The 15,709-nt window shown below is 36.7% G+C and overlaps 1 protein-coding gene across 1 annotated transcript in view; it reads right to left on the reverse strand.

The window, feature by feature from the left end:
• Positions 1–2,522: 2,522 nt before the first annotated feature.
• FDX1 (ferredoxin 1) overlaps positions 2,523–15,709 on the reverse strand; it is a 35,000-nt gene continuing 21,813 nt past the window's right edge. Inside the window, exons 3-4 of the mRNA XM_032641785.1 lie at positions 8,378–8,507; positions 2,523–3,347 (exon numbers count right to left, since the gene is read on the reverse strand). Of these exons, the coding sequence (XP_032497676.1) occupies positions 3,221–3,347; positions 8,378–8,507 (257 nt within the window). The 3' untranslated portion in view covers positions 2,523–3,220. The remainder of the gene's footprint in view (positions 3,348–8,377; positions 8,508–15,709) is intronic.

Consider the following 15,709-nt stretch of genomic DNA (forward strand, 5'->3'; position numbering starts at 1 on the left):
ACAGGCTATTTTTAGAAATGTAATACAATTATTTGTCTTTTCATTTAGAGTGATATTATCCTATAAATAAGAAAGCCATTTAAGAAATTCTGATCCCAAAATGTGGTTTACCACAAAATTTCAAGTAGTTTAAAAAAAGGAAAGCAATTAAAAGAGTTGTAAAAAGGAAGAAAAAGAAAAGATGGGAAAACATATACTGAATCTAAATTTCCCTTAGAAAACATTTTTCCAAGTGAAACGTAATTATTCTATTGCTGAATGACCATTATAAAAAATCACATGGATCACCATATGATACTTAAATTTAAAAACAGGAAAGCAGTCCTTTAAGACAAAAATTAGACAGTATTTTCACACTGAAAGTTAAGCAAAAGGTTTCGGAAATTTTTAGAATGGTTCACTTAAAAAGAAAAACAAATTCAGCAATTCTGAATTACTTATATAATTACAGGCTGGTTTTATCTGTGAAAATCAAATACAGCATTAAGTATTAGCATGTAACCAACAATTATATGGAGTACTATACCAAAGGAAGATGCCTTTCTTGATGACAAAAATGACAGAGAGATGTAAACTAAAATTATACAGCATTGAAAGGGAAACCCACCACTGTTCCCTCTGATTTAAATCAACTGTCAAGAAAACTGCAAGGAGTCAGAGAATAAAACAAATGAACCATCATAACAAAGAAGACACAAGAATCTTCTGAAACACAATACAAGAATAAAATCCTACCCCTCTTCAAAAGTTTAGAACACTGTTAGTAAAAGGCCCGTTTTCATAGGCAATGATGTGCCAGTAAATTAATCTGAAAATAATGGTTACTGTGATGGCTTTAAAACATGTCTGCAAATTCTTTGACACCCCTCAATTCAAATGATGGGTCAGACTTGATGCCTCACTTCTAATGAAAAACACGGGCAGAAGTGATACTGTGTGACAGTCAGCTTCTGCCTAGCAATGCTTGTACGCTCTCTTAGGGCACTGGCACTCAGAAGCCAGCCACCATGTTGTGAGGAAGCCCAGGCCACGTGCAGGGGCCATACACGGGTGTTTCAGTCAACAGCCCCTGCTAGACCCCCAGCTGATACCAGCATCAACTTGCTAGTCACACGAGGAAATCATAAGCCTTCATATGATTCCAGCACCTGGCCCTGAAGTCCTCTAGCTTAGGCCACAGACATCGTGAAGCAGAGATGAGCCACCCCTGCTCTGCACTCTCTGAATTCCTGACCCATAAAAACAGAGACAATAAAATTGCAGCAATAGATAACTGAATAACATTACCTAGAACGCACACACATCAAACATGGATTTTTTTTTGAAACTGAAAAAATAACTTTTATACAAAACAATTATAGGATATATGCTCCACTTAGTAAGTTTAGGTTTTATTTAAGTAACACAATTAAGCTTCATTAATAAGAAGCTCTCTTAATTTGAAATCTGAGACAATTAGACTAAAGTTTAGTCTTAAGCTGGATGTCATCATTAAAGTGCACTGGAAAGGAGAATTTAGGGAATCCATGCAAGAATACGAGGAGAATATGGAAGCTAACTAAGAGGTCAGATTGTTTTGAAGTACTCTAACAGTGGAACACTCTCCACAAAGAAGGCACTCGATGGTTATCAAGTGTCAAATGAACATTAGAAGCCCTGAGTTCTTCCTTAATCACTTTATACATGTTAATTAGTTTAAAAGTATTCTTATTTGGCAAATTGGTCAGTTTAGTTGAAGCAAATGATTTGTGCATACATATATTTTATCTTTTCTTAATAAAAGGTGAGCTCCCGGGGCTTCCCTGGTGGCGCAGTGGTAGAGAGTCCGCCTGCCGATGCAGGGGACACGGGGTCGTGCCCCGGTCCGGGAAGATCCCACATGCCGTGGAGCGGCTAGGCCCTTGAGCCATGGCCACTGAGCCTGGGGTCCAGAGCCTGTGCTCCGCAACGGGAGAGGCCATAACAGTGAGAGGCCCGTGTACCACAAAAAAAAAAAAAAAAAATGGTGAGCTCCCTGAGGGCATTCCTGATCGTGTTCATCTCTGTACCCAATGGACATAACACAACATTGTAGGTCCAACACCATACTTGACAAATATTTGTGCAAATGCTCAAAGTGCACAGATGTACCTGAAGCTAACTCAACTTTATAATTCATTTTTAACTCGTTTTTTCTGCCCTTTCCCACCATTAGTCCAAACTAATGTTTTATTATACTTCCAAGAGCACACTTTGTACCCCTTTATTATCATTTACCGTGTATTCACAGTAAAGATAAAGTACAAAGGTCTGCCATGCACAGACAATGATCTGAGGTGTTCGAGCCCACCCCCCTCCAGGACCGTGCCCATCGTGCTCAGTGCACACTGTGAGGCTCTGTCCTCCCCGAGGGGATGGCAGCCCACTCGCTTCCTTCTGCAGCTCAGGACAGAGAAAACCTAATCCATAAGATGTCCATTCTGTCACAGGCATTATTTTTAAAAGATTACAGAGACAGGCCATTCTGATTAGGATAAAAAAATAAAGACATGTAATTTTTAGTTTATTTCTCCAGTCCAGTCAGAACTGACACCAAACATCTTTGACAGCACTCCATTACCTGTGCTCAATCATTGCTCAGCATACATTACCTGTGCTTTCACTGAATCAAAATTTTGGAATAATGATTTATAAGGTCATACCTATCTTTGAAATTAATCAGCTTACTGAGCAATTAAATACACATCCATACACATTCACATTTAACTACAGCTATGATATTCCTAATTTCTCCACTTTCGATCTCAACACATAACTTGTAATAACAAGATACAGTTCTAGTACTGACCTTCTAATTTGTTGTATGGCCCTAGACAAGCCATTTTACATCTCTGCCTCCACCACGTCTAACAGAGATAATGATACCTTTTTTTAACCTATTTTATAGGTAAGTAGGCATAAGATTTATGTGAAAACATTTTGCTAATGTGGCTAATCAAACACAGGTAAAATATATAAGGTTTTATCATATTAACTACTTTCTAATATTTGATTTGTTTTTATAATTTAATCAAAATAAAGATGACATTCTTTCAGAACTACAAAATTCAGCAGTTACACAAGGTGAATTAAAGTAATAAATCTAGTCATAATAATAAATGCATTCATCCATGTTCTCATTTAATTACATTAAGAAATAATAATTATAAAAATAGGTAAAATGTTGTGAAAATATTCCTATTTATTCTCGCTTAGAGGAGTTCATGCCCATATCAATGGACTCTCTGGCATCAGACACAGCATCAGGTACTCGAACAGTCATATTGTCCATAGCCTTTGTCAAACAGATTTGGCAGCCCAACCGCGATCTGTATAAAAAAGGGGGGAGGTATGATTTAGTATTAAGTATATATTATTCACAAAGCAATGCAGTTACCAGGACCTTTTCTTACCCAAAGCATAGGGATTTATTTACCTTTTAAATTTCCATTAAGTAGAAAAAGATACATCCAACCCTTTCAACTAGAGGATAACAGAATGTAAATATGAAAAACAAAAAGTGTGATATGCCAAAGCTTCATTTTAATCTTTCTACTAATTGTTTCACTGGAACTACTGCTTTTTTGGTGACAGGACTGACAAGCAATGAAATGATGAGAAGGCACAACAGTGGAGGAGAGAACTGAGGTTTTAGCAATGCCAAGAGAATGACTAATCAATTCCCAGATAATTAAAACCATACAGTCTATGAAAGAAAGCTACACTTTTTAAAGCCTTTAAAACAAGAAATTTGGAATAAACACATAGATGTAAGTCATCAATTATCAGATGCATATTTTTCCCACAATTTTAACATCTCTGAAACCAAATGCATCTTAAAATCAATGCCATCTTACAATCACAGCTACACTGTGAGGTGGCAGTCACATCAGAGGTGTCTCTTCAATTGAGTTATGGGAAGTATGTTAATATTATGTGTTGAATTTCATTACCATTCAAAATAAGTCCAAAAAGATTACAAAACAAAAATTAACAATACAGAGACCCAGCATAAATTGATATTAAGAAAGTAAATATTTGTCATTGGAAGAATAACTGTAATTCCATTTTTCTTTTATTTTTTTCAGTATTGTGACCAATTTTATTTATATTTTCCTTTTAAAACAGTGATGTACAAATCTGTCTAAATAGCTCTAAATCTAAGTATAAATAGCTCTTTCAATATGCATAAAACGTTAAGTGATAAGATCATTTTACACCATATTTTAATCAGCAGAGCTTTTTCCTTCTTAATGGCACATAAAAATAAATACTATATTAGCCTTATAATCAAACTGCCTTCAATTTGATGGAATGTGGTATGTAGGTCTTGGTTTTGTCAACATATTTGTCAAGCACCTGCTGAGCATCAAAAGGCACAGAACTAAATGTCAGTGGGTTTGTAAAAGAATAGCAACTCACTTCAATCCTTACTGAACACCTCTTACATGCTGGGTGCCAGGGATGCAGGGGTTAGAGCCAAATAGACCAGTGGTACAGAATCCAGCACTGAACATGATGTGTTCACAAGCAACTTTCTTAACCATGCCAAATATTAGTTTCCCAACCTCATCCTAAACATGGATAATAAGTGGGCTCCTCACAGGACTGCCATGAGGATTAGTTGCTAATATCAGTATTAAGTATTCAATCAAATAGAAGAGCTGAGACACATTTGCAGATAATTAACATGTGAGACTGTGACAAATGCCACAGAGAGAGAAAGCTGAAAGGGCTGAGGAGAAAGCACTGACTTCTGATGGGGGAGATGGTGTTTCTAATGGGCTTTGAAGGCTGGCTAGAACTTAAGAGGAGAAAGGCATTTGAGGCAAAGCTAATAGGGATTCAAGGCATGTTTGAGGCAATATGGGATTTTGGCCTGGCTGCTGTGCAGGCCAGACAAGGACAGGGGAGTGATGGGCTAGAAAGGTGGCCAAGCCATGGACAGCTCTGAACACCAGTGAAGGGGTTCAGGTTTTTACTGGTGAGCAATGAGAGACCACTGGGAGGTTTCTGAGCAAGGAGTAAGTACTACTGCCATGGGAAATATTGATTGCTGATAGAAAAAAATCCCCTTTTACCAATAATTCCTATTTGTTGAATAGAAACAGCCCTGACAATACTCAATTATGCATTAAGCTCTGTCTGCAAGAGAAAAAATAAGGCAAGCCAATTTAGACAAATTCATTAGGACTGTGGTGAGCCCTAGAGAGACTGTTGGTTACTCTTGGTGTCCATACAAAGATGAGTAGGGTAATGCTAGCCTTCAAGGAACTTTTAGTAAGGGGAACAGGACAGAAAGAGCTACCAGTGATACAGAGCAGAATAAAGTAAGTGTAGTAACAGAAGAACAAGAACTGTGTGGGGGAACACAGGGAGGGGTGGCACCGAAAGCCCTTGCTGGTTCTATAACCCTAGAAGATAAGGCAGTGGCACCGTGGCTGTTCTCACTCCCCTACTTCCTCCTGGAAGGTCTCTCGCTCCAGGGTCTACCAGTGTAGAAAGTGTCTTACACTTCTACAGAAGGAGACGGACAGCAAGTCTTCCTTGATTTCACTATTAATCCTACAAAATCTCACACCTGTGCAAACCTTGAAGACATTTTCTCCATATACACCTGACAGTGGAAATATACTAGGTGTTACATTAACTTTACTTCTAAAGTTTGGTTTTCAATGCAGAGAAGAAGCTTCAAATAGTAAAAAACCAAGGGTTTTGGGGTCTAACGTAACTGATTCAAACCAGGACTCTGTCATTCTCTAGCTGTGTGGCCTTGAGCAAATCCACAAGAACTAAGCTTCGTTCTATAAAATGGTGATAATACTGCCTAACTCTGAGGATTAGAAATAATCTTTGTTAAGTCTGTAGGCATTATAGTAAGTTTCCGGCATTTGAATTAATATTATTATAGTCAGAATGCCAACAACAACCATTTAATGAATGCTTTCTTCACCAGACACTGTTCAAGGAGCTTCACGTACATTTATTAGTTGACACGACACAACAACCCTATGAGGTAGGTACTATTATTATCCTCATTTTACAAATATGGAAACTGAGGCCTCTGTGTAGATTATCCATGGAAACTGGTAGCAGGGAACAATGACAACCATCAAAAATAGATTCACAGATAATTCCTGAATCTCTCTACCAACCACTAATTCCAAAAACAGTTGGTGACGCCTTTTGTGAATCAGGCACTGGAGACACAATGATGAAATAAGACATGGCCCCTGCTCTAATGGGGAAAAGGAGACATGTAACCAGTAAAATAAGTGCCATATGCACCCGTGTATCAACAAGCCATCATTAATCAAGGTTAAGTACACCCTAAAGTAAACATCAAAATGATGCTGTTTTATCTTAAAAATTATAGACATTTACCTAGCACTTAATTTTAAAAATAAACCTATGGGGCTTCCCTGGTGGCGCAGTGGTTGAGAGTCCGCCTGCCGATGCAGGGGACGCGGGTTCGTGCCCCGGTCTGGGAGGATCCCACGTGCCGCGGAGCGGCTGGGCCCGTGAGCCATGGCCGCTGAGCCTGCGCGTCCGGAGCCTGTCCTCCGCAACGGGAGAGGCCACAACAGTGAGAGGCCCGCGTAACGCATAAAAAAAAAAAATAAATAAAATAAACCTATGGGACTGCCCTGGTGGTCAAGTGGTTAAGACTCCACACTCCCAATGCAGAGGGCCCGGGTTTGATCCCTGGTCAGGGAACTAGATCCCACATGGATGCCACAACTAAGAATTTGCAAGCCACAACTAAAGATCCCACATGCTGCAATGAAAATCCCGTATGTGGCAATGAAGATCCCACGTGCCTCAACTAAGACCTGGTGCAGCCAAATAAGTAAGTAAGTAAATAAATAAATAAAATAAACCTAAGAACTAAAGACTGAGTTTCCTTGTTTCTTTGTTTGGAAGTATATGGAACCCTAGAAATAGAAGTTTACACGCAGTTACTATCTTTGAACAAAATTATTTTCATTCCAAATATGTCAGTGTTTTCTAAATCCTACCTGTGAAAAGCATTATACTCTTTCCCCACAAAGCATTTCTACTAAAATTCTGTGTACTTAAGAATATCAGCTATAAAATGCCATAAAAGCTATTTCCTGCTTTCCATTATCTTGTTCTAAAACTTCTGAATATTATCAAAGTTCTTGGCTAGTCTACATTTACAATAGGTCTCTTGTATCTTCTCACACTCATGTACCTCTCCTAAATGTAGCTCTCCATTTCCTCTCATTTTTTTAAATTTTCATTCAGAATATTATCTGTTACATGCGCCTAGAAATTTCACCTGAATAAAAGGGCAAGCAGTTAGCTATGATTTACCCCTCACATTGAAAGAAACAATTTTCAGAACCAAATTAACACAACATTGAGTGTATTCTGTGTGTTATCCTTCAGGGAAAAAAAAGGAGGTGTTGATAGAGAATGTGGCACCTGAAGATGTGAGGGGAGACAGGCAGATGGCAGCCACAATAAATACCAATGACCTAAAAACTTTTTGAGGATCATTAGATAAGAGGGTTTATCTTAAGGATCTAATAAAATTGTGGTTACATGATACACATGAAATAAAGCTATTATTATTACTATTATTTCTTATTTTTTAAAACTATTTTTCATTAGGGCCACAAAATTACAGTTAAACACCAAAGCCAACCTTAATTAAATAAACTCTTGTTATCTCGTCCCTTGAAACAGTAAATTAACTACCTATCTTCCCTAACTCAAACCAAAAGACTAGATAATTAAAAAAAAATAAGGTATCACTTGATATCTCTTGCTACTATAAATCTTACCACTTTTAAGAGTAATTCTACTTATTAATAACAAGAATAAGCTCTGATTTACTTTAATGTACAGTTAGAAACAGAAGTATTCATTTTAACATAATTACTATTATATATTAAGTTCTTTTAAAAATTGTATTCTCTCAAGTAGGTAAAATTTTCCATTATAATTTCTTTCAATTATCAAATCTGTCCTTCAAGAATACCATAAAAAGCATTAAATTTAATCCCAACTCATTAAACTGTGATAAATATTAATTCCTGGAATAAAAATAGATGAAAGAAGATTTATTAGGATCTAGAACTTATGCTTCTAATACTTCCAATTATTTTTTTTTTTTACTTTTGTTAAAAGTTTCATAAGGGTTAAACCGTAGAATACATAAGAGAAATGTCACATATTTGATATTCAAAGTCTGTGACTATTATCTATCTACACTGGGAGACCCTATTACATGCATGCATATTACATGTCTCTGGTCAGAGACAGACATGAACTAATAAAACTTTTATCCTCCTATATTATTATCACAACAGAAGTGGTCCAAAAATCTTACCTATCTGTTAGTCCATATGCCAGATCAAGCATGTCATTCTCCTCATCACTGATTGCTTCTAATTTCTCAAATATGTGCTGTTCAAAGATGAGGTGACAGGTGGAGCAAGCCAAGGTTCCCTCACATGCACCTACAAAAGCAACAAACATTGAATATGCTCCCCTCTACATTCAACACAATTCAAAATTGACTTGAATTAATTAAATTAAATAATTTCTAAATTTAAAAATCAGCATTAGCATACATCAATGACTTTATTTCTGAGTAAGAATTAGGGACAACCCCCCCATACCCAACACACACACACACACGCACACACACACACACACAGAGTTTGAAATCACTTTCAAATATTATTTTTAAAAGGTATGAACTAGATGCTGTGAGGGGAAACATAAAAATACAAATCCTAATACCAAAGAGCTTACAAGTTAATAAACTCAGATATGCATACATACAAAAATGTATGCATTTTAAACTTATATAGTAATGATTTATATAACAGCTATGCAAGTTACTTACCGTTTCCTGGAGAGCACAACACAATTTATAATGCCTCACAGTATATAAGAGGAACCAGAAAGTAACCAAACTGACATCTAAAGTTAAATATTTTTCCCTCTCAATCTCTCCTTATAATCAGGACAGAATCAAATAAGTCACTTTAAGAGTCACATTGGTTTGGGACTTCCCTGGTGGCACAGTGGTAAAGAATCCACCTGCCAATGCAGGGGACACGGGTTCGACCCCTGGTGCGGGAAGATCCCACATGCTGTGGAGCAACTAAGTCTGTGTGCCACAACTACTAAGCCTGAGCTCTAGAGCCCGCGAGCCACAACTACTGAGCCCATGTGCCACAACTACTGAAGCCCGCGCACCTAGAGCCAGTGCTCTGCAACAAGAGAAGCCACCGCAATAAGAAGCCCGCACACCGCAATGAAGAGTAGCCCCAGCTCGATGCAACTAGAGAAAGCCCACGTGCAGCAACTAAGACCCAACGCACCCAAAAATTAATTTTAAAAGAGTTCTTTGTACATTAAAAAAAGAGAGTCACACTGGTTTAAAATAGAGAAGAATATTTCTCCCATTCCATGTTTTCAAAAGTCACTAATTTAACAGTTATTTATTGAGTGCATATTAACATGCCAAGGACTGTGAAAAGGGAACTGAAAAGTCATCTAGTCCAACTAAACTATGAATCTGCTCTGCAAAATCCTTTTCCCAGGGGTTACCCAGCTTTTGCTTGAAAACTTCCTGACAAAGAAATCCTCACTGCTTAAGCCAGCCAATTTCACATTCGGCTTCTACTGAGCTAAAAGTCTGTCACTCTGTAACTTTCCACCTACTGCTCCAATTCTATCCCATGAAGTCAAATCTGTTTTTTCTCTCTGGCTCTACCGAGGTATAACTGACAAATAAAATTGTAAGATATTTAAAGCATACATCGTGATGATTTGATATACGTATACACTGTGAAAGGACTCCTCTCACTTAGTTAACACATCTGTAACCTCATATATTTACTTATTTATTTTTAGTGAGAACATGTAAGTTCTACTCTCTCAGCAATACAGTGTTATCACTGCAGTCACCATGATTTACATTAGATCCTCAGTCCTTAATCATCTCAGAGCTGAAATTTTGTTCCCTTTTACCTATTCAACTCCCTATTTCCCAACCTCCCCCAAGCCTCTGGAAACCATTTTTCTATTCTCTGTTTCTATGAGTTTAGTTAGTGAATCCTTCTAAACAACAACTGTTCATATATTTGAGAATGTTCTTTCTTCTCCACGCTGAGCGTAACCAGGCCCTCCAAATTTTTCTTACGTAATGACATAGTTCTCAATCCCTTCCCTCAGTCTGGTTGGGCTTTTCTTAAAATACAGCATCCAGAAGAGGACCTGAAAAAACAGAATCATCCAGAATCATGTTCTCATTAAATTCTACCTAAAAAAGTTATTCTGGTTTGTTTCTGAATAATATTTTTTAAAGCCGCTATACAACTGTAAAGATTATAGAGTCCTAGGAGTAACTTCAGTTTGATTTAGATTCTTTTGGCCAATAAACACTATATAAAATATTAATAGAACTGCTATCAATAATTAGTGAACTTCTTAATTTTCCTCAGAATGAATTTATCATTTTAAAAAGAGTTGTTCTTTTATAAGTTAAACATTTGTTACTCATATTTTATTTTTTAAAACATCAAGAAAGAAGAGACAGGCTTCCTTAAACATTCATTTTTATTAAATCTCATTCAAAGCAGTAACAAGATAAAGCACAGAGACACCATACAGTGATGTACAGGAGCCATAAGCATGGACTGTAGAGCCAGATTCCCTGGCTTCAATCCCAGCTCCACATTTTACTAATGGCATCACCTTGGGCCACTACACCCTCCTGCCTTAATTTCCTCAACAGTAACTGTACCAACCTCACATAATAGTTGCAAGAATTACATATAAGTGTGTACTTAACATATGTACTTGCAACCACAACTGACTGGTAGAGAATAAGAACTATTCAAGTGTTGGTAATTATTATGATTTGGAAGTTATAAGAAAACTTAAGAGTCATTCAACTTTTTTAAACGTAAGAGTAAGAATTAAACCCAAGAAGTTAAATGAATCAACTATGAATTCCTGCCACTCAATAATCTAATTCACCTTATGTGAATATTAAATATATAAACATATATATACATATATTCAGTACATTTATGCAATACACAAATATATACCCACACCAATTGGTTATTTGAACAAGCACTTTCCTTTTCTACTTTTGTATAAATATGAGGCATTTCACAGAAAAAGGTAAATGGATATATTTTACTTAAAAAGAAGTAAGCTTCCTCTGCTTAAAAAAATACAGATAGGTAGGTAGGTAGGAAGAAAGAAAGAGAGGGAAGGAGGGAGGGAGGGAGAGAGAGGAAGGAAGGGAGGGAGAGGGAGGGAGGAAACCCCTGCAGTAAAAGGAGAAGTGGTGTAGTACAACCCTGAGGCCATCTGGGCTCTAGATGAATCTGCCATACTGTCTGCTATGTCCTGGGCAAGCCTCTCAAGAGCCTCGGTTTTCTTTTCATCTGTACCATGAGAGACTGAAGCAGATGATATCTAAGGGCCTGTTCTCTCTAACATTTTATGACTCCACAAAGAAGAATTACAGTTCTTAATGGATTTGTTCCCTAGTATTCAATAAATATATACTAACTTTGTTTTCTGTTTTTATCTCATCAATACCCAATCCGGACAAACTCAAAACTAAAATGGCAAATCGCTCTGAAGATACTATGGGACAAAATTCAGGAAATCCAGCATCTTTTGTCTTAAAAAGTACGTAAAACCTCCTTATAAAATATACCAAGCAACTCTCCTAATTTAAAAAGCTTATAACTCCCTTCATATTTTTATTATTAAAAAAAGACAAATCCTGAGAACTGCAAGCCATGTGTAACAGAATATGCAAGAAAAACAAAACTCACAGTCCAGGGTGGGATGCGGTGCTAGGGGCTATAGAGGCAGACAGGGGACCAAGCATGGAGGTCTCTCATGCTCTCCTAAGGAGCTTGAGCTGTCCTATAAGTGCACTCCCTGTTTCCTGACATGGTGGGTAAACTAGCATGCTCGTAGTGGGTGGGTTGACAGAGATGTTTCTGGCCAGGGGTTATGAGCACCTGTCACTTCACTGCCCCTCTCCTGGATCCAGACCCTGGAGGACAGTGGTTGCTGTTGAAGTTACGGGAAGATTCTAAAGGATTCTGAGTAGGAAAGTGACATGGTATGTTTATTTTGGATAGATCTTGCTGGTGCCTGTGTGTAAAGGATGGATTTGACATGAACAAGACAGAAGCAAAAGTCATGAGATTTCACCAAGGAGGAGGGGGAAAAAGAGGAAAAGAAAGATAAGAAACTGAGTCAAGGAGAGACCCACCCCCTCCAAGAAAAGGAGTCAAAATACAAATGTGTCAAATGCTAGGGAGAGAACCAGAAACTGTGACATGAGAAAAGCCCAGGGAAGAAGCGAGTGCATACAATATGGTCTCAATCATCTCGGAATGCAGAGTAAAGTTCATATGCTAATAAATCCCTCCAGAAAATTTAGGACATTCCTTTTTTTTGCCACCTGGTCAGTCAAAATGAAGAGTTACCATCCGTGTTCCAGCGCTTCACTTCTTCCCTAGGAAACGTCAATTCTTTTAACCTTCTCTTAAAGGCTTTATTTTCATTCTCTAATAGTTTTCATTGCTCCTCTCAGGAACCTTGCCAATTATTTCCACATCTTGCTTAAGTTGCCAAGTTCAGAGCTGAAGAGAGTATTCTAGTAAGAATCTGACAAATGTTGAATATATACAGAAGATTAACTTTTGGTTCCTACACTCAAGTCCCTATTATACATTCTAGTCCCATATTTATTCTTTAGATAAACGCACCATGCTCAGGATTCCTTATTTTACAGTTCCTTTCAAACTTTTTCTATCACAAGTTGTCAACAGGTATGCTTTTCTTATTCTTTGTACTAGGAAGAAACTCAAATATAATAGAAACTTTAAAACTCAGAATGAATCAACTCAGCATGCATAAGATGGCTACCACTGAACCAGAGACACATATGGTCATATAGTGGTACAAGTATCACTACAGAAAAAAATATGGAACAAAGATTTACAAACCCTGTGGATAGTACTTATAAGAAGAAATAGTCAATCCTGCAAAACTCCAAAATAATAAGACAATCTGAGCAGTTTTTTGGAGGGTTGTTTTTTCTTAGACTTAAACTATATGTTCTATAAAAAAGAAAAAAAAATTAGAGAACAGTGAAGACATGTCTCTGAAAAGGTATTAGGAGGAAGAAAAGATTTTAAAAGTGAGCCTAAAACTGTGAGAAGAAAACTTTAAGAAAAAGTTACTCCGTTTTTGTTTTTTTTTCATCTCATGATTTCATGATGGGTATTTCTGCTAATTTATTTGTTTCCTGGTCTGGTAATTAGAGGGAGCTCCCCAATTAATACGCATCTGACTTTTGCCTTTTTGGTATACAGGTCTATGAATCTTAACACATGTATAAGTCTGTGTACCCACTACCATAACCAGGATACAAAATAGGTTCGTCATCCAAAAGAAACTCCCCTGTGTCGCAGGAGTCACAGCCTGCATTTCTATACAGTAACAACGAACCACAAAGACAAATTAAGAAAAACAATTTCATTTACAATTGCATCAAAAAGAATAAAATACCTAGGGGTACCTAAGGAGGTAAAAGATCTGTACTCAGAAAACTGTAAGACACTGATCAAATAAAGTAAAGACAACACAAACAGATAGAAACATACACTGTGTTCATGAGTTCGAAGAATTAATATTGTTAAAATGACCATACTACCCAAGGGCAATCTACAGATTCAATGCAATCCCTATCAAATTACCAGTGGCATTTTTCACAAAACTAGAACAAAATTTTTTTTTAATTTGTATGGAAACACAAAAGATCCCAAAGAGCCAAAATAACCTGAGAAAGAAGAACAGAACTGGACGTATCAATCTCCCTGACTCAGACTACACTACAAAGCTATAGTAACCAAAACAGTATGGTACTGGCATAAAAACAGACACATAGATTAATGGAACAGAATAGAGAGCCCAGAAACAAACCCACACACCTATGGTCAATTAATCTATGACAAAGAAGAATATACAACGGAGAAAAGACAGTTTCTTCAGTAAATGGTGCTGAGAAAACTGGATACTACATGTAAAAGAATGAAATTAGAACATTCTCTAACACCATATACAAAAATAAACTCAAAATGGATTAAAGACCTAACTGTAAGACCTGAAACCATAAAACTCCCAGAAGAAAACAGAACACTCTTTGACACCACAGCAATACTTTTTAAATCTGTCTCATAAAGCAAAGGAAATAAAAGCAAAAATAAACAAATGGAACCTAATTAAACTTAAAAGCTTTTGCATATAGCAAAGAAAACCACTGACAAAATGAAAAGACAATCTACTGAATGGGAGAAAATATCTGCAAATGATACAACCAATAAGGGATTAATCTCCAAAATATATAAGCAGCTTATACAAATCAACATCAAAAAAACCAAACATCCCAATTTAAAAATGGGCAGAAGATCTGAAGAGTATAGCCACAATGTAATACAGTATGGAGGTTCCTCAAAAAATTAAAAATAGAACTACCATATGACCTAGCAATCCGATTTCTAGGCATAAATTTAAAGTAAATGAAATAACTACATCAAAGAAATATCTGCACTCCCATGTTCACTGCAGCATTATTCACAATAGCAAAGATATGGAGACAACCCAAGTGTATGTCCATGGATGAATGAATAAGATGTGGGGTGTGTGTGTGTGTGTGTGCGTGTACAGAAACACACACAATGGAATGCTATTCAGCAATAAAATAGAAGAAAATCCTGCCATTTGTGAAACATAAACAGACCTTGAGGGGATTATGCTAAGTGAAATAAATAAGACAGAGATAGACAAACAGTGTATGACATCACTTATATGTGGAATCTAAAAAAGTCAAACTCGTAGAAACAGAGAGTAGTGGTGGGGGCTAAAGGAGATGGGGAGGATGGTCAAAGGGTGTAAACTTTCAGCTATAAGATGAATACGGTCTGAGGATCTACTGTAAAACATGGTGACTACAGATATAATACTGTATTATACACTTGAAATTTGCTGAGAGTAATCTTAAATGTTTTAACCACACACACACAAAAAAGGAATGATGTGAGGTTAACCCTATTGTAATCATTTTGCAACTGAGATGTGTATCAAACCATCACGTTGTACACCTTAAACTTACACAATGTTAGTTGTCAATTATATCTCAACAAAGCTAGAAAATAAATAAAACAAAACCGTGGTGATGGCTGCACAACTCACTGAATATACTAAAAAACAACGTATACTTTCAATGAGTTAACTGTATGGTATGTGAATTACATCTCGGTAAAGCTCTTCCAAAAAAAAGAACTAGATATATTTTTAATGGGTCTACCACTGAACTCTTAATTCTATTTCACTCATCTACATGTCTATGTTTTTGCTAAAATTACACTGTCTTGATTACTGTAGCATCAAGTTTTAAGATCTGTACTATACATATGTCTTCCAGCTTTATCTTTCTCTTCTAAAATTGTTTGGCTATTCTAGTTCATTTGTTTTTCTGTAAAAAGTTTAGAATCAGCTTGTCTGTATCCAGAAAAAATCCTGCTGAGATTTTAATGGGAAATGTATTAAATCTATATATCAATAAAAACTGACATCTTTACTATGTTGTCTTCCAATCCATGAA

The sequence above is a fragment of the Phocoena sinus genome, chromosome 8 (genome assembly GCF_008692025.1).
Source record: "Phocoena sinus isolate mPhoSin1 chromosome 8, mPhoSin1.pri, whole genome shotgun sequence".
NCBI lineage: Eukaryota > Metazoa > Chordata > Mammalia > Artiodactyla > Phocoenidae > Phocoena > Phocoena sinus.